The sequence below is a fragment of the Manihot esculenta genome, chromosome 9 (assembly GCF_001659605.2).
Source record: "Manihot esculenta cultivar AM560-2 chromosome 9, M.esculenta_v8, whole genome shotgun sequence".
Taxonomy (NCBI): Eukaryota; Viridiplantae; Streptophyta; class Magnoliopsida; order Malpighiales; family Euphorbiaceae; genus Manihot; species Manihot esculenta.
This window is the reverse complement of record NC_035169.2, coordinates 26,126,428-26,145,084: the sequence shown is the minus strand read 5'-3', so window position 1 is coordinate 26,145,084 and position 18,657 is coordinate 26,126,428. Positions and strand designations below refer to the sequence as shown.

Below are 18,657 nucleotides of genomic sequence, written 5' to 3'. Positions count from 1 at the left end.
TTTGAAATCATAATTTATACTAATTTAAGCAATTTTTATATTTATATATTATACAATAAAAATATAAAAAAAATTCTGATATTGTTAAAACAATAACTAACTTTATTATTCGGATAATAATTTAAATTTAAAATTTTAAAAGCCTCACCTAATTTGAAAAAAATGAACTAAACAAAATCAGAATATTCAAAATTAAAATTAAAAAACCAAATCAAACCCGAAAATTCGTCTCTATTTAAATTTTTTTCTTACGACGAATCGGAATTTTCTTTTCTTTCCTTTTTTTTATTTTTATTTTTATTTTATAAGTAGAAATATTCCTTTGTATATCCGGCATTATCATGGACTTCAAAAATCAGGCGTTGGATATCACACGTATCCCAAATAATCCATAATCCAACGGCCACAAGGCGAATGCTATAGTTTAAAAAGTTCCATCCAAGTTTCTCTCACAAAAATTCTCTCTCTAAAATATTTTCAACGGCCAACCGGTGCTGACGTGCTACAACTAGAAGACACTTTCCCTCTTCAGTATCAATCTCCTCTTATTAGATCTCACTCTCTCCTTCTCGATCTGGTACTTGTTCTTCAATTGATTTTCATTTTTAATAATTTGTTTTCTCAATTTTCATCGTTTACGCTAATTCATAGAGATGCATTTTCTCTTTAGGGTTTAATTTTTGTTCTTTTCTGATTGGGCTTTGTGATAGTAATTCATCAATGGCTGCTCCACCTGCAAGAGCTCGTGCCGATTACGATTACCTTATAAAGCTTCTCTTGATCGGCGATAGCGGTATAAATTTACCTTTCTAACCTCTGGGACTGGTCTTGTTTGAATCTATTTGAATTGAAATGTTTATCTTCTCGTTTTTTCTCTTCAATTTGAGGTATGAGCGATTATCTCTTGTCGATGAAAATATGGTTACAAGTATAGGCTCTGGATCCTTCTTATGAGGCGAGAAAGTGATTTGCATTTCCAACGATTGATTGTACAATGCTTGTTTTGAGCCTTACTTTGACTCAACTTTTTAGGTCAATATTGAACCTAAAGTTTATCCCGTTATTCAATATTTGATGGGTTGTTTGGGAAGTGATTAAGACGCCACCTCTTCAAAACTGGAGTTTGGAAGATGCAGGGAAGGCTGGAAGCATGAAGTTCTGATTGAAATTGCTAATTGTAATGATATCTAAAAGGATTATTAGTTTATCAGATGTATTGTTTTCTGAAGCGGAGTATTCATTATCAAATTGATTAGATGTTTTTCACTGATTACTTCTGAATCGTTATCCAATGTCTAATTTACTGCCAGCATTGATTCGTTCTTTATATTCTTATGTATTTAAATGCTGCATTCCTTCACTTCTTTTCCTTTTCTTTTGAGTTACTTTTTTCTAATTATTATGCAAGCACGACTTTTTTCTAATTATTATGCAAGCACGTGACCTAATATTAGAATGCTAAATGTAATTGCTGCAACTGTGCTATTGTGGAGTTCAAGTATAGAACTATATATATTTGCTCTTATCTTTGAAAGTTACATAAATTGGGTAGGATCCATAGTATAAGCTGGTACATATTGCTTTCAGGATAATAATTTTTGTAGTCGGCCTTCATTGATGATTAATTTACCAAATTACAACAAATTGAATGAAGTGGCAGCTGGAATGGCAATGACCATGACAGATTCTCCAATGCCAACTTGATGCATATGGCACTGCATGAGCTTGCCCTGTTGTTCGAGTTATATATTTTAGATGACTTAGCAAGTACCCTTTCTTTTGTTTTATTTACTTTTAAACATCTCTGTTTGCCTTGACTACATGTTTGTTTAAGTTTTATGATTTAGGACCCTAAACATTTCATTCTTGTCTCTTGATATGTATCTTGGCAGGTGTGGGTAAGAGTTGCCTTCTTTTGCGTTTCTCAGATGGTTCCTTTACAACTAGTTTCATTACAACCATTGGGTAAGTGCTTCTTTATATTTTCTTGTTTATTTGAAAATGCTTCTGAGCTTTAATGGTCAAATTTCCTTTTACAGTATTGATTTTAAGATAAGAACAATTGAGCTTGATGGAAAACGGATCAAATTGCAAATTTGGGATACTGCTGGTCAAGAGCGTTTTCGAACAATTACAACTGGTTTGTCTCGAGGCTTTTCTTTTTCTTCTTCATCTTCTTCTTCTTCTTCTTCTTTTTAGCATGTCTAAGCTAATGGAACTCTTTCCTTAAATGGTTCCTATGTCACCTTTCATTTTTCCTTGAATTCTTTATTTTTGTTTGGGCTTTGGAAAATTAAGGCCGACTTCTTAGCAAGTATGGACATAAATATAGGATACAAGAATGAGAAGGTATTGATAATTATGGGACATTCCATTTCAGAACTAGTCTGGTCCAAGCCAGAACCAAAACTTGTCCAATCCAGATTGACCAAAATGACCTTAAACTGCACTGGACCAGTCTGGTTTCTGTCAAAATTTGGTTTTTTCATTTTAAAAAAGAAAAAAAATTCAACCACTAGATTTGATCAAACGACTGGACTGGTACTGGGATTGGGGTGGACCTTTTGTCTGGTCCTGGTTAAATCTAACCCTTGTACAAGAATTGGCTGTTGTAGCCCAAACTATACTGCCAGCCATGTATACATATGGACCTTTGGTCTGGTCCTCGCTAAATCTAACCCTTGTACAAGAATTGGCTGTTCTAGCCCAAACTATACTGCCAGCCATGTATACATATAGACAGATGTGTTACTTATTTTTGAAAAGTTGAGGATATCTTATGGCGAGTTATGCTAATTATTTAATTGATATTTTTAAATACAAATTTAAATATGTTTTTTTCTATCTTTCGCCAAATGCATAAATTTCAACCATCAAAATATTTATGTAAAACTAATTAATTTCTTTTGAATAAGGAAAAAAAGGAAAGATATACAGTTGATAGAACCTATTTATTTTAGACAATCTTAAAGCAAGCCCATACTTCATTAGAAAGAAAAAATCCAGGAAATAATTTTATTGTCGATTGCTGTTGAATTGACAGGCAATCTGAAGTTTTACTACCTACCTTGTACATTCTGGTACATGTCTTATAGAATTTTATTTGTTTGATAAATATGTTTACATAAAATAAATGAAAGTGAAAAAAAAGGTCATAAGATCATGCCAGTCAGTCTCTATATCTGTATCCTCCTTTTTTCTTCATCTGTCTCTCTCCTTAGCTAGATAGCTCTCTGTTATTGTGTTGTATGTTTCCACTTGTCATTAAGTAAAATTGATGCATCTGTTTAGGTCTCTCCTTTTTTTTGCTTATTTTTTTTCGCATTTATGAGGTTTGAAGATGTACAATTGTACTGGGAAAAAAAAGTAAGGTATTTGAGTAGTGAATTGATGAGATCAGAGTATCGTTTGTTGTCGGGTAAAATGAGGCAAAAACCACTAAACCATATACCGTACACCTTCTTAAAGCAACAAATGAGCCAAGCAAATTGTGAGCTACTCTGAGCTTGACTCAGTAAGAGCTTCTTTGAGTTCATTCTTTAAGGTTAGTGAAATGAAGTCAAGTGCACTTTTGGAACTCTTTTAATAAATGAACCAAAATTAAGTTTAGTGAATCTCAGCTCGTTAGAACTGGCTCATGATTCACGTCATATATAGTTATAAATAACGTCATTGTCAGTTATTCTATTTTGATCATCATTTTCATGGTATCTTTATATGTAAAAAAAAATTGACTGTTATTAATTTATATACTATAAAAGCAGTTTCTGAAAGTTGCATTTTTTTTGTTATATACACCAAGAAGCTAATTTTCACCGTAGTCCCCCAATGTTGGGTATATTTTCAAGTGAAAATTACTATTTAGTCTCTATAGTATGGAGAAACTCACTGGTTGGTCTCTCAATTGAAAAATGTGTTAAAATATTATTAACGTTTTAAAAAGTCTACTAGTTAGTCTCTCCGTTAATTTTAGTTGTTAAGTATTGAAAAAAAGGCTAAAATATCTTTAATACAGAGAGACTAATTAGTAGATTTTTTAAAAATTTAAAAAATCAACTAATAAATTTTTTAAAACCATAGAGACTAAATAGTAAAGTACTTAATGACTAAAGTTAATGAAAGGATTAACTAGTAGGACCAACCAGTGAGTTTCCTCATACCATAGGTAGTAATTTTTCCTATTTTCAATATGGTCATTCAACTTCAGTTTCTTTCTTCAAACTCCTTTAGCTTCAAATTTGCATATCATCAAAATCATTGTCACCCACTATTGTAGGTTTCCTGATAAATATAAATATTTTTTTTCTCCTCCGTTTCTTCTCGACAAATTTCCTTTTTCATTATTTATATTTTATTTAATGAATAAATATTTTTAATTCTTTAAGTAGTATTGAGATCTTTAGTAATTAATTTATTAATCTTTAAGTTTTGGTATAAATCTCCTTTTTATGAATTAAATATTAACAATAAATAAAATAAATATCAAATATTATGACATTATTTTAAGCCATTATAATGAAAAATAATTTAAAACTTTTATCCAATTAAATATTATTAATATTGATTTTCAAAATGAAATAATATATAATAAACCAGTGAAATGAATTTGGATAATTTTAAAATGTTCCTCTTTTCTTGTTTATTTGTTTAAAACTATATATCTGTATTAAATAGAAAGAAAAGATAATAAAGTTAGGTGAGAAATGAGAGAAGAAACAAATAATTTTGTGGTAACCTATAAACCTGCCATAACAGTTAACAAGGACTTTAATAATACCTAAATTGAAGGAGTTTTAAGAAAAAAAAAGTTGAAATTGAGTAACCAAATTGAAAATATACTCAAAGTTGAGAGACTACAGGTGAAAGTTAGCCCATGCTAATATTACAAGAGTGAAAATTGATCAAGCGTGCTATGTTTTGAATATTTGTTGAATGGTTGTATTACAACCTAATGTTGGTTCAGAATGATTATGGCTTGATTTTAACTCGTTAGGCTTGTGATACATTGTGATAATCAGCTCAGCTCTTTTCAACCCTCCTGAGTTGACAAGTGGATCTTTTAGTTCCTGATTTGCACCAACGGAAGAACCTAGAATTTTCCAGTAAAGGAGGCTTTGACCTCGAAGAACATGAGGGCGGTGGCAAATTGTCCAACCATATCCCTGTTATTTTAAATATCAAGACTACAGTCTATTTACCCTTTGATATACATGCATCTTATACCCTTGATATTCTTCAGCTTTATTGAGTGCATTCTGAAATGCAATATAGTTTTGATGAAAGGGCACTTGCAAATTTTCACATGTCAATGCTTCCTCGCCTAGCCTTAAGATTGACTCTGGTTGGAATCAACTGTGAAGCATATTAACCATACACTTTACCCCCAGGATTGGTCTGTTATTCTGTTTTAAGTTGGAAATACAGTCAGTGTAAAAAGAAATTGCTGAACTCTTAATGGAGCTGCTTTGGATGGTTGGTACTTGGTACAGATTTCCAAAAATTCTTTTCTTATCTTTTTGTTGCTGCCTTAAGATTGACTCTGGTTGGGATCAACTGTGAAGCATATTAAGGCATACACTATACCCCCAGGATTGGTCTCTTTGTTTTAAGTTGGAAACACAGTCGAGTGTAAAAAGAAATTGTTGAACTCTTAAGGGAGCTGCTCTGGATAGTTGGTACTTGGTACCGATTTCCAAAAAACTTTTTCTTATCTTTTTGTTGCTGCACTAATCAACTTTGTTTGCTCGAGTTAAATGAACATGCTGAAAATACCTGACTCGATGAGCTGGATGGGACTTTTTCTTCCAGCTTTAATGATGATTGAATTGTACTGTATTTCTTCTTGAGGCAGTATGATGTTGGCTTTCGCATGCCTTTTATTGTTGACTTTCTTGAGCCATGAGTCACATATGGGCACAGAAATACCATCTTCTAAATTTGTGCCTACAGAAATATTTGCCTGTTCTACCCTAATGAATTTTCCAGTGCATGCATGAAGTGCTTGGATTCCATACCTGCTCATGTGGTGAATTTGGATTGGATGCTGGGAATCTACCTTCTAGATTGTTTGTTTTTGGCCTGTTTGTTGTTTTTGTTTGTTTCTTTTTTCTTTATTTGTTTCTCTAGAATCTCTCCTTGTTTTTTTATCTGGTTCTGAAGTTTGCTGAAGGTGCAGTTCTCTTTTGCAGCTTACTACCGTGGAGCTATGGGTATTTTGCTTGTATACGATGTCACTGATGAATCATCTTTTAATAGTAAAAACTTCTTTTACCCCTACCTTCTGAAGTTCAGATTTCCATGCTTTTGCCTATCATTCTTATTGATTGGATTGCTGTATTACGTTTGTATGATTTTCTATCAAACTATGTAATTGTGGACCTTATCATTGGTGAAGCTGCCATTATTACATATGGAATAAGGATCTTTTCTTTGTTATTTATTATCTTTTCTATCCTTAATATTCTCTGCAATTATGCTTATTTCTTTTATGTCTAGATATTAGGAATTGGATCCGTAATATTGAACAACATGCTTCTGACAATGTGAACAAAGTACTGGTGGGTAACAAGGCAGACATGGATGAAAGCAAAAGGGTCTGGTCTCTAGCTCTCTTTTTTGTCGCTGCATTTCTGTGGTTTATGTTTTCATGTATCTTCAAGAAAAATTGATGAGGAATTCCATTTTTAGGCTGTTCCTACCTCAAAGGGCCAGGCTCTTGCAGATGAATATGGCATCAAGTTTTTTGAGACCGTACGTGGATTTCATTGTTTACTTTGGTACTGGTTTTAGATCTTGTTGAATGTCAATATATGACAAAGAAACTGTCCTGCAGAGTGCAAAGACAAATTTAAATGTGGAGGAGGTTTTCTTTTCAATAGCTAGGGATATCAAGCAAAGGCTTGCAGATACCGACTCAAAGGCTGAGGTATGATTTATTAGAACTTTTGCCGTAGTGCTGCATTTTTCATGATGTGTAAAACTGCAACTTCAATGTAGTGGTTGGTATTTATGGTAAATTTAAGCTTCGTTAATGTCTCAAAATCTAGTTGGTAATCATTCAATTGATTTCTTAGAATATGCTAATCATGGGCAGTAAGCAGATCTTTGGAATTAAAACTTGAGTATAAAAGAAAAGGGGAGAAAAAAGTAGACATGATAATATTTTTGATTGATTTGTTTTTATCTAATTCCTGTTTTCCTTGTCACTCATAGTCAAATAGAAAACTTGCTCATATACTGAAAATGTATCAATATTTGATGCTGTTAAAATTATCCCAAACCTAGGCTTGAGTTTCTTGCCCTTGCGCGTTTTCTGATATCTGTTGTTGGATTCTGCAGCCACAGACGATCAAAATTAACCAACCGGATCAGGCAGGAGGTGCCAGCCAAACCGATCAAAAATCTGCATGCTGTGGTTCTTAAAGGCATGGACTACATTCGCAAGCATGCATGTCAATGGAAACTAATTTTGTTACAACTCTGTGATTGGTGCCTGTATTGTTTCTCCCTATCATTATTTTGCTAGTGCTGCGTATCTGGGTGTGAATGCATGATCCTATTTTTGAGAAATTAATTGGTGGCCTGAGGAAACTTTTAGCTTCTATTTGATTCCATTTGTCAACTAATAAGCTTCAACGATTATAGAGGGTAGATTCTGCAAGTCGAACTTCCAATTTGGGATGATGAACCTTATGGAATCCAATCTCTGATTCTGGTGAAGGATGAAGTTGATTCCTTCTGTGGGATTACAATTTTAAACAAGGTCATTAATGTTGATGTTTCTAATTCAGGTCACTCTCAAAGTTACTACGCTTAGCAAGTCTTAGGGTCTGGTTCTCAGTTAAACTCTCTCTCCTCTCGTTTTTCTATTGATCCATCATTATTGCTTTTAAACTTATCTTGTTGATGGCTGTGAATTTGTTATTTAGAGGATTGGAAAGTGCACCAGTGTTACCAACTGAAGAATAAATGAAAGAGCAAATAGGTCAGCTAGCCTAGTTCACATTTTTCTCCTCTTATTATATATATAAATATATATTTTTTTTAAATAAGACATATTTTAATAATTAAGGATATTAAAATTATTTATTTACTATTACATCATCAAAATGTTTATAATTAGTACGAACTGAAAAGTGCCACTTATCTAAGTGTGAAAATATAGATGTCTAATCATTATAAATTTAACTCTTTAAAAATCACTATACCTTTTTAGAATATTTTTACACATCTAAGAATCTACCGGTGCTAGACAAGATTTTATTTGTTAATAGTTTATAATTGATCCGGCCGGAAAATAAAGTTGTGCAATTAATCTTTTATTTTTATAATTGTTAATTTTTCTATCGTAAAAATATAATTTATAGAATTATAGTATTTTTTAAAAATTCAGTAATAATATAACTGGCTAATTGATGGGTGTCGTTAGCTAATCGATCGGATTCTGCTATTACATATATAATAGAAATTTGCTATAGATTAATGATAATTTACTGTGAAGATTTGGCCTAATTCTGATATTACAGATATAATAGAAATTTGTTAGATTAATGATAATTTAATGTGAAGATTTGACCTACTCTAGAATGGATGAGTCTTGATAGAGAATTGGGTGCCACGACGTTTGGGTTTTTCTTTTCATGGGTAAGACTGTGTATTGATTTATTAGCTTCTTATCACGTGACTCTATTTTATGGTAACAGTTCATAGACTTTTTTGGATACTCGCATCGTTTTATTTGCTCATGTCCATAAATAACAATTGCCTTATAGTTATGAAATAAATTAAATGTAATAAAACGAATTTAACATTTGGTCACAATAATGACTTAAGAATTTTATTAATTAAGATTGACACGTCCGGTGGATACCCTCTTAATGGAAATATGTCATGGTTTAGAGTGTGAATCATATCCACTGTCATGGTCTAGAGTGTGAATCATACCCACTGTCGTAAGTAGCAGCATGCATACATGACTTTTATTATTATTATTTTTTAAAATGGTTCAAATGATATTTAAGTTAATTCTGTTCACCTAAACTAATTACGGTTTTACGATTAAAATTTGACAAAAGAAGGTAATTATGATTATTATTCAAATCAGATCAGTAAATTAGATAATTAAAATCCCTAATATCTAATATATTGAAAATCCCTAAACTCAAAAGTAATGTGGACATTCTTTATACAATCTATTTTTTTAGATAATTATTTTCGTGTCTTTATATTATGATCTACTAATTAAAATATCCATATCATTTTAAAATTATATTAAAATATCCTTATATTTTAATTCTATCATCCAAAAAAGACTCCCATCAAATTAAATCCATTTTTTCCGTTAATTCAAGTAAAAAAAACTAAAATAATCTCATTTATATTTGCCCTTTAAAGATTCAGATTCCACTTGAAAATTCTGGTGCTTTGTAGAATTTCCATGGGTGCTTAGGAGAATGAAGAAGAAAAAAGTCACCTTTTCTTCACAGGGTGCAAGGATAAGAAGCTGAAGACAGGTTGGGGAAGAATCAATGCATTGTAAGTATATAAAATTCTGGTACTTTATAGAATTTCCATGGGTGCTTAGGAGAATGAAGAAGAAAAAAGTAATCTTTTCTTCACATGGTGCAGGGATAAGAAGCCGAAGACAGGTCGGAGAAGAATCAATGCACTGTACGTATATTTATTGTCAGGTCTTTGACACACTCCGCAAATCAAAGAAACTCTTCTTTCTTCTTCTCCTTTTTTTTCCTCTTCTTTTTCTTTCTAAATGAGGAAAGATATTGCTACTGTCATGGTTAATCGCAGGATTTGTTCTTTATTCTGTGCTTCTTGCTTTTACTTTTTCTTAGCGTAAAGTTGGTTTATGTCATGATATTGCTTGCAAGATACAAGAAATCAATGAAAAATTGAATGATATTGTTAACTAGAAAAACAAGTATGATTTTACTTAGAAATCAAAGATAGAGATAAAGAAAAAGAAAATGCAAGAATAAATTGTTGCTCGATCTGAGTATTGAACAATCCTATCATCAAATCATCTCTCTAGTGGGGATTGAAAAAATAACTCGCCAAACTAGTCTATAATGACATTGAGGTGCAAACCCATTTGAAAAGAGAATTTGGGTGTGAGATCAGGATTGCTAAGACAATGCTTGAATCTCTCAAGGATGCTATCCTAAATTTAATTGAACTACAAGCTCTACTTCAATAAATACAGTGATATTAGGAATTCTCGTTGTATAAGAAATTAGAGATTTTAGCTATCTAAATGATTTGATTTGAATGTTTATTCTAGTTACCTTCTTTAATTAAATTTTAACTACTTAACTATAGTTAACTTAAATAAAAAGAGTTAGTGTAGGTGTCACATGAGTTATTTGAAAAAATAATAAAAAAATCACATTTATATGCCACCTCAGATAAGCACTTTTTTCAAATCTAGATTTCTAATTGGATAGCAAATAAATTTATAAATTTGGACAATAAAAACCATGTCTTAAAGTTTTAAACAAAAAAATGTCAAAAGATTTATCTTTTCAAAATTTTATATTTTTAACGCAGGCTAAATAGTAAAAAAAGCCAAATCTTTTCTTATTTTTTAATTTTAACTAATCTTTTTAATTTTATCAAATTTAACCTAATTATAAAAGTTTATGTTAATTATAGATTGTGGTCAAAGTTAGAATTGAAATTGTTGACAGAGAGACTGATGTGGTATTTATACTATTATTTCAATTATAGTTACTGATGTGTCATATCTAATAAAGAAAAAGCTAAATATTTTTTTATTTTTATCAATTATAATCTAATTTTTTCAAAATTAGTATTTGATTACTTAAATAATAAAATTAAAATTCATTTTGCTTGGTATGATAAAAATAATCCTTTCTCCTTTATTTCTAAAGCATATTTATATAACTTATTTGTACATTTCTAATTTTAAAAATTATATATATCTATATACTCATAAGCAAGTTTTTATAAATAAATTTTAAAAAGTAAAAAAGAGACAGAAAATTTTATTCTTTATTATATTCATTAAAATAAGAACTCATTTTAAAAAAAAAGTGAAATAAAATATTAATTTTTACTGAATAAAGTAATAAACTATTAATTTAATTGATTAAAATTAGTCATTGGCTGAAATGAAACTTTAAAGTTGGTCTATATAACTAATAAAAATTAAAATGGTTTGGATTTTTTTTTTATTAGCAAATTTCATGCCACATTAATAACTATACACTAAATAATATTTTAAAGTTATAATAGTAACTATTCAATTCTCAATTTTGACTGATAACTAAAATTAATAAAATTTAAATAATTCACTATAATTAATAAAAGCCCTAAAGGTTTAATATTTTTCAGTAATTTTGCCATTAATATATTCGTTCTTTTCATTTTTTTTTATTTTATCTAATCTCACCATTAATATCAACCACTTTTTGAATATTAAAATCTATGGTGCACTAAAATTTTGAGTCATTTAATCAAATTGAGTGGTAATATCCTCTCCTTCCTCACAGTCGCATCTTATTACCATTTTATTCTTATTGGTTATAAAAAAGAAAAAAATTGAAGTAGAGTAAAGTTGAATTTTCAATAGTAGTTGTGCACAAGTCTTCAAAATCAAGTCCTGATTAATAAAAATTGAATAAAATTTCAAAAACTTTTAAAATTTTGGCTAATTGTAATAATATTTAAATATTTGAATTAAATTGCTAAAAGCTAAAAAGTTTAGATTATTTTTTAGCTAAGCAAATAAAATTTACAGTTCCTTATTAATTTTTTAAATTATATGTATATATATATATAATAATTAGTTATATATACAAATATAAATGAATTTCTAAACTGAAACTAGGTAAACAATAAAAAAAAATCAATTAAAGTAATACTAAAAATGAGTATATTAATATAAATAAGAAAAGGTAACTATTTAATCTACGTTTTATTACAAATAATTTATTTGTATATTTTAAATATTAGATTATTAGTTTCACAAGACGCTCATGTCTTCCATTCATTTTTACCATTACTTTTTAAATTTAAAATCTTATTTAATCCTAAATACTATAATTATTTATAATTCCATCCCTTAATTTTTTAATTATTTACTATTTCATCTATTAATTTTATTTCTTACTTATTTACTATTTCATCCATTTGGGAAGGACCAAGCATAATATTAGTCTCTTACACTCTTTTCATCTCTCTCCCTTCATATCTTACTCCTTTAGAAGAAGTTGATATGAATTTAATGGGAAAAAAATTAACAACATACAAAATTATAAGTAATTACAATATTTACAAATTAAATAGTAATTTAATTTTTAAAACTAAAGGCAATAAGAATGGAGGAACTTGAGTGTACAATAGAAGCAAAATCAATGGGACTAAGTAGTCTAATTTCTAAAATAACAAGATCAAATAGTTGTTGGTTATAATATTTAGGGATTAAATAGCAAAATTCCCTTTAAATAATTATAAATATTTTTTGTGCTTTTAAAACATATGAAAGTGTTAAAATAGATGGTGCGTCTGTTTTCTCAACAACAAACCCTAAACTCTTAGGAGGATTATGCAACTATGCATGACCATGATGCCATTCCCAGAGGAACCAAGAAACCCAAAAAAAAAAAAATTTACAAAAAAGGGGAAAGATTAAATGATTCATACAGGTAGTAAAAGAGTTCAAACTGAGAGAACAAACACAATCCTGAGCTCATTTTCATTTCACCATTAACATGTACGAATTGGGGGAAAAAAAAACTAATTCTTGCAGTCAGAAGATTCCAAATAGCAAAGTGATCTGAGTAGAAAAGGACCAGCAAAACATCAAGACCTTTTCCAAAAGTATATGTGTGAGGGGGATCTATCCTATGAGACATGAAAGAATTAGTTAATTAGTTATCAAAAAATCTTTTGCCCCCCCCCCCCCCCCCCCCCAAAAAAAAAAAAAAAAAAAGCAGATTAATATTGTCAACCATGTTTTAGACCTATTGACATGCTTCTTTTTTTCTTTTTTTTTGTTTACAGCCCATCAGTAATTTCAGCATAATGAACTTAAAATGCTTTTCCGGGTAAACATGACAAAAATGGTTGCAAAGGAAACCACAACAGAAAACTTACAAAACTTTTCTTCTGTTAAAAGTAGCACATATTTTTTTTAATTCCATTTGAGCTTCAGTCAGCAGGCTATGTGCAGTTTTCGCAAATCCAGCTACAAAAATTGAAGTTCCTTTTGCATGTTGGACTCCAGCTTCCACCATGATGCCCAGTTCAAAAAATTGCACACACCCAACAGTCGCAAGTTAGCAGTGCAGCCACCTTAAGCAGTACAAGGTGTGGCCAAAAAGATGACTTGTATGCACAACACAAAAACTATCCGACCTTGCAAATTAAACAAGGCTGCTCTTATTTTAATGGTTTCCCTTCATCTTTTCCATAAATACGTTGAAGTTCACGAGTGGCAGCTAGAAATGATTCTGTAAAGGAGACAGAATAGCACACATGAGATGGTAGACAATCAATACATAGTGTACAAGACCAAAAAATCAGAGTAAAAACCAATGAAGAAGAATGGATAATCCAGATATCAGAGCAACATAATTGAAACAGATACTTTGCATTACCCTTCCAAAGACGAAAGGACTTCTGGTTGATAGGTGATCCAGTTATTGTCTGAATTACGTCAAACAGCATACTCTGAGGTGTGCTTCTTAGCTCTTGGACAATGCCATAGATAGTCTTCCCATTCTCAAAATATATGTGATTATTGGGGTGTTTTGTTTTGCAATTAGCGTGTCGCTCAAATTCATAAGCATTAATTACCTATATAAAGAAATTATTAAATACTGGGTACACATTCAACAAACCATTCAGAAATTCTTCGCCAGGAGTCCATTTGGAACTTTTCTTTGATAAAGAATCATAACAAAATGCTTACCTTAGAGAAATTGCATGTCTGACAGCCACATAAATATCCAGAACCTTTTATAACACCACAAAGCTCCTTCTGTTATACATACGAACTGGAAAATGTCATCACAGGATAGGTTGGTCTTAAAGAGTTATGCATAAAATCAAAAGTTACCTCCCGTGACCATGCTATATACTTTACAGGAACTCCATCCAGCATTCCAGTGGATAGCAAACTTCTGACATTTGAAGGGAAGTTATTTGAAGGAGCCTTCTTAGATGCTTTTAGGTCCTCTTTCTTCTTAGAAGCATTTTCAGTTCCAGATGCAGTTGTATGGACAGCAGATGCATGTGCATCCACATTTGAATTGACTACTTCTTTCTCATTTATTACTTCTGAATTCTGAAGAGAAGGTTGGGCCATCAACAAGTCATAACTGGATATGAGCCGTCCTGAGGGATTTGTATCATCATCATCATAGCCACCGAAGGATATTATAGTACTCTCTCTTTCATTAAAGGACTGACCAACTGACAAATCATTGTTATCGCCTTTGTCATAGGTGTGACCCATTAAAACAGTACTGCCAGTGCCTTTGCTGAAGAGATGCCCCATTGATATGGTGTTTTCATCTGGCTTGAAGGTTTGACCCGTAGATATGATACCGTTCTCATCCTTGCTAAACGTGTGGCCCATTGCTATGATACCGTTATTATCTTTGTATGTTTGATTCATAGTTATGTTGTCATTTTCCTTGCTATAGGGTTGTCCCATTGAAATGAAAATGTTGCTCTCACTGTCATAAGCTTCCCCCACAGACATGATATGGCCATCCCCATTGTTATAAGCAAGACCCATTGATGTGGTATTTTCACCCTTATCGTAAGCATGAGAGGTTGACAAATTATTGCTATCCACCCTATTGTAGTTATGTTCCATTGACAAATGCATGACATTCTCAGATTCCTTGACCTGGCTAACTTTCACTTTTCTAATCCCACCAAAATTTAAATTTGAACTAGGATCTTCCAGTGTGTGAGACATAGATAAATTAAATGAAGAATGATTCCCATATGGATCCTCATTTACCTTCCTTCCCATATTAAACTTTTCTGAGCTAACCAATGAAATATTTCTGTCATTGAAATTGGCAGTCCCTGTTGTATCAGAATCAAACAACCGTTCAGAAAGATGACCAGAAATTGACTGAAAAGTAGAAGCATTTCCCCATTGAGAAACATTTGAATTTATCATTCCCGTAAACAAGTTGTTGGTTGGAACTCCAACTGCCTGTTTCTTGTTGGAAAATACCTCTGCTTCAGAACCATCCATAAACCACTGATGAGAACGCTTCATCTCAACTCTAGATGGATCGTAACTAATCTCACCATCATTTATTGACTCACCACCTTTTGCCATCCAAAAACCTTGATTCTGGAAAGACTGCCAAACAAAGTATGTAACAAAGAAAGAAGTCCCTTAACATATCTATAAAAGAAAAAAGAGTGCATATAATCTCCCTAGTCCTTGCCAAGAACATAACAAAAAATGGATGATTATAATCAATAAGTACAACTTAAGTAGTAAACATGACATGTGCTGATGTGCAAAATAAAGAAGCCCATTAAACTTTAGTTGCTATCCCTTTTATGTATCTTTACTTCCCATCCATTAAGTGAGCCGAGCAGAAATCAAGCACCAAAAACTTTATATTAGTGGAAAATTTGAACATAATTACCAGAATCAATCTATACCATACCATTATCTTGCTCTTTTAATGGCAGAAAGGAGATAGTAATCAAGCTAAAGTGCAACAATGTTAAAAGTATCCAATTCCAATTATTCCTCATAAGTTATTAAAGGGATTTGAATGCTGGCCCTCTACATGACAACAATGGAACTTGCAATAAAATTCCACAATTCATTTTTGTCTAAACTAAGGGAAAGTTTGGTTTGGCTTTGTATGTCATTGAACCTGCTTACAAGTATATAATCATAAGTGGGTTAGTGCTTCATTTGGCTGATAATTTTTCATAAAAAAAAACAAAAAATACTTAAAATAGGTTAAAAGTCATATATATGGCAACCTTTACAGTTTATCTACTCAGTTTAAACTATTCTCTGACCAAGTAAATAACTATATATCCTAATAATTTTTAGAAATATCAACATTGTCCTTATTCTAACCACAACACTTAATACACATCTGTTCTGGTCATTTTGTGATTTTGATAAATTAAGTTACTCTTAAGTACCTTTTAACAAACAATTTTTTTTTTAAACAACCTGTTAACCAAACACTTAAACTATTTAAAAGTTACTTGCAAAAAATTTTACCAAACAATTAACCATTTATTTTTAAATTGGTTTATATGTTTCAAAATATAGTTCAAATCAAAAGTTAAAAGTAATTTGCCAAACAAATCAAACAGTCTCTAGCACTTCATGAATTTTAGATTAACAGTTTTGATTGCAATACCAAAGTTCAGCAAAAAGTGTAAGCTGACAAAGGTTAAGTCCATCAAACTAATGACCAATTATGTGCTAGAAAAAATATTCAAATGAGCAGACGTATGCAAGATTCTTTTCAATGAAGACTGATCTTGAAGCGTAAAAGGAAAGGAAAATGAAATCTTTCACAAGTGGCACCTTGCCAAATGAATATTAAAATGCATATTTTCTTATTCTCTTCCATGGATAGGACTGGACAAGGATATAGTAATGAAACAATTTCTGCGATTACAATACAACCCAGGATTCTAACACCCACTTAAAGGAACCCATTTTGTATCAAAATTAACGGGCCAGTAAGAAGCAAAAGCACTGCACTGCTAGTGCAAAGTCTTAACAGCAAAAACAATAAGCACAGACAACTTCCTTAGCACATTCAGAGTCAATATTAGCACTAAGGTTCTGAAAGCACACCTCAAAATCTTAATGTGAAGTTCAAATTTGGTAACTGATACACGAAACGTACCATTTCTTGTTTCCTTTTCCCCGTCAAATCCTTTATTATTTTATTTGCAGGGAGCTATTGATACTTCTAGCTTGTAACCAAACTGTTCTATCAGTACAAATTTCTTCAAGTCCTGGTTTAAGCAAAAACGGCAATCCGAGCACAAGCTTACCTGCCAAAAGGGGAGGAAATAAGCAACTGCTTCGAAGCAAGCAAACTATAACATCATATTTTGAATCCTTGGTCCTTCAAGCACCAGATAATTGAAAACTCAATGAACCGAGCCCCATGCAACCATAATGAGAACTCAAACAGCGATAAAATCCCAAATATTTTTAGTTTCATTTTTCTCCATTCGCTAAGAACCAAATGCACTACCAACAAAATAGCAAATGCGATAAAGAGAAACCCAAACCCTAAATTACAACCAAGATAAAGGTGGGATTTTAATTTGATCGATTGGTAATTGGAATAACAAAATGCATAAGGTATTTGATGGTTTGAGAACCATACGATTCTTTTCTTTTTAAACAGGAGATCGAAGATAGTCCCGGCACCGATTTGGCAGGATAATGCGCCGGATATTGTAAGGACAGGGATTTCGGCGAGATCCACTCAAGCGGAGAAGTTGATAGATTGAGTTCGTTTTGGTGAAGAAGAGAATAGAGAGGGATTTTGATTTGGTACATAGACAGTGATATAGGCACTGCTTAATTAACAATAACCCAATCCAGCTTTCGGCTTACAGTAAGCGGGCCGGACCTTGCGGGTTGGATCTTTTGCCCGAAAAAAAAGGTTTTGTCGCTAACCACGCTTATAATCAAAATTTTCAATTTTAAAAGAAAATATTTCCGACTTTTAAATTTATTACAAACATAATTTTTAAAATAATTTATTTAATTAAATATAAAAATTTAAAATTTTACGTTTAATTATCATTATAATAAAAAAATCATTTTTTATTTATAAAATATAATATAATATAATATAATTAACAAATTTATTTATCTATTTTTAAAATTCAGCACTTCAGTGCCTCAACTTTAATTCCATCCACAAATTGTGTTAAAGTCAATAATTTAAGTTTAGTTAAAACAAAAAAAGTAAAATATAATCTCAAAAATACTCTTATCCTATTCTCTACTGCCATTTCCCTTCTCCTTACCCTTTTCCCTCCCTCCCTTAAACTGATCTCTCTCCTTCCTTCCCCTATCATCGTCGCCAGCTTATCACTCTCCTCCTCGTCATTGCCATCACTAAAAGAGAATCCCTCCACATTGTTGAGAAGAAGTACTCCTCAAGGTCTTAACTGCCTTCATCGTGGCCACAAAGAAGCCCTCATCATCATCGCTGCCCTCGTCATCACCGCTCGAAAAAGCACTTCTTATTATCTTGTTGTCTTAGTCGAAGCCGTGAAGTCTCGTCGTCCTGTTGTCGACAAGCGATAGTGCGATGATGATGGATGGAAAACGATGGAGGGATGAATGAAATCAAATGGATGAATGAGCAATTAGAGGGACATCATCGAGCAACAATGGCGTGAGGAGTGAGAATCGAGCGCGCCTTGCCTCAGTGGGTTGTTTGGGTTGTGCCTACAAGTTGCCTCTGTTCAATTATCTTCAATGGCATTGTTTTCTTGAATCTGAATTTATCTTTATTGAGTTTAATAGGATGAAAAAATTTTAATAGTTGAAATTCTTTTTGTTTATGAAGATCGAGTTTGAGGTTTTGGTTATTGTTTGAATTGTGAATGAACTTTTATTGCTTCTGTTCATTGATT

General features: G+C 31.6%; 2 protein-coding genes across 2 annotated transcripts; one reads left to right on the top strand and one right to left on the bottom strand.

Annotated features, from left to right (window-relative positions):
- The first annotated feature begins 384 nt into the window (after positions 1-384).
- LOC110622574 (ras-related protein RABE1c) lies at positions 385-7,534 on the top strand. Its single transcript, XM_021767132.2, has 9 exons — positions 385-577; positions 711-793; positions 1,893-1,965; positions 2,040-2,140; positions 6,189-6,254; positions 6,496-6,593; positions 6,688-6,750; positions 6,833-6,925; positions 7,339-7,534. Exons 2-9 carry the CDS (start codon positions 721-723, stop codon positions 7,420-7,422), a joined length of 651 nt encoding a protein of 216 aa, XP_021622824.1. The 5' UTR covers positions 385-577; positions 711-720; the 3' UTR covers positions 7,423-7,534.
- Positions 7,535-12,976: 5,442 nt separating this feature from the next.
- On the bottom strand, positions 12,977-17,569 carry LOC110622573. The gene is made up of 6 exons (XM_021767129.2): positions 17,391-17,569; positions 16,899-17,049; positions 14,096-15,364; positions 13,949-14,017; positions 13,635-13,833; positions 12,977-13,487 (listed from the first exon to the last, which is right to left on the bottom strand). Exons 2-6 carry the CDS (start codon positions 16,899-16,901, stop codon positions 13,417-13,419), a joined length of 1,611 nt encoding a protein of 536 aa, XP_021622821.1. The 5' UTR covers positions 16,902-17,049; positions 17,391-17,569; the 3' UTR covers positions 12,977-13,416.
- Between the last annotated feature and the right edge of the window lie 1,088 nt (positions 17,570-18,657).

What these genes read in the sequence shown, in the direction of transcription:
- LOC110622574 (XM_021767132.2), top strand. Translation starts at nt 721, where the DNA reads ATGGCTGCTCCACCTGCAAGAGCTCGTGCCGATTACGATTACCTTATA. An exon ending in TTTTCGAACAATTACAACTG is followed by an intron (nt 2,141 to 6,188) that starts GTTTGTCTCGAG and finishes TCTCTTTTGCAG; the next exon opens with CTTACTACCGTGGAGCTATG. An exon ending in ATACCGACTCAAAGGCTGAG is followed by an intron (nt 6,926 to 7,338) that starts GTATGATTTATT and finishes TGGATTCTGCAG; the next exon opens with CCACAGACGATCAAAATTAA.
- LOC110622573 (XM_021767129.2), bottom strand. An exon ending in ATATAGCATGGTCACGGGAG is followed by an intron (nt 14,018 to 14,095) that starts GTAACTTTTGAT and finishes TATGTATAACAG; the next exon opens with AAGGAGCTTTGTGGTGTTAT. An exon ending in GTCCTTTCGTCTTTGGAAGG is followed by an intron (nt 13,488 to 13,634) that starts GTAATGCAAAGT and finishes TCTCCTTTACAG; the next exon opens with AATCATTTCTAGCTGCCACT.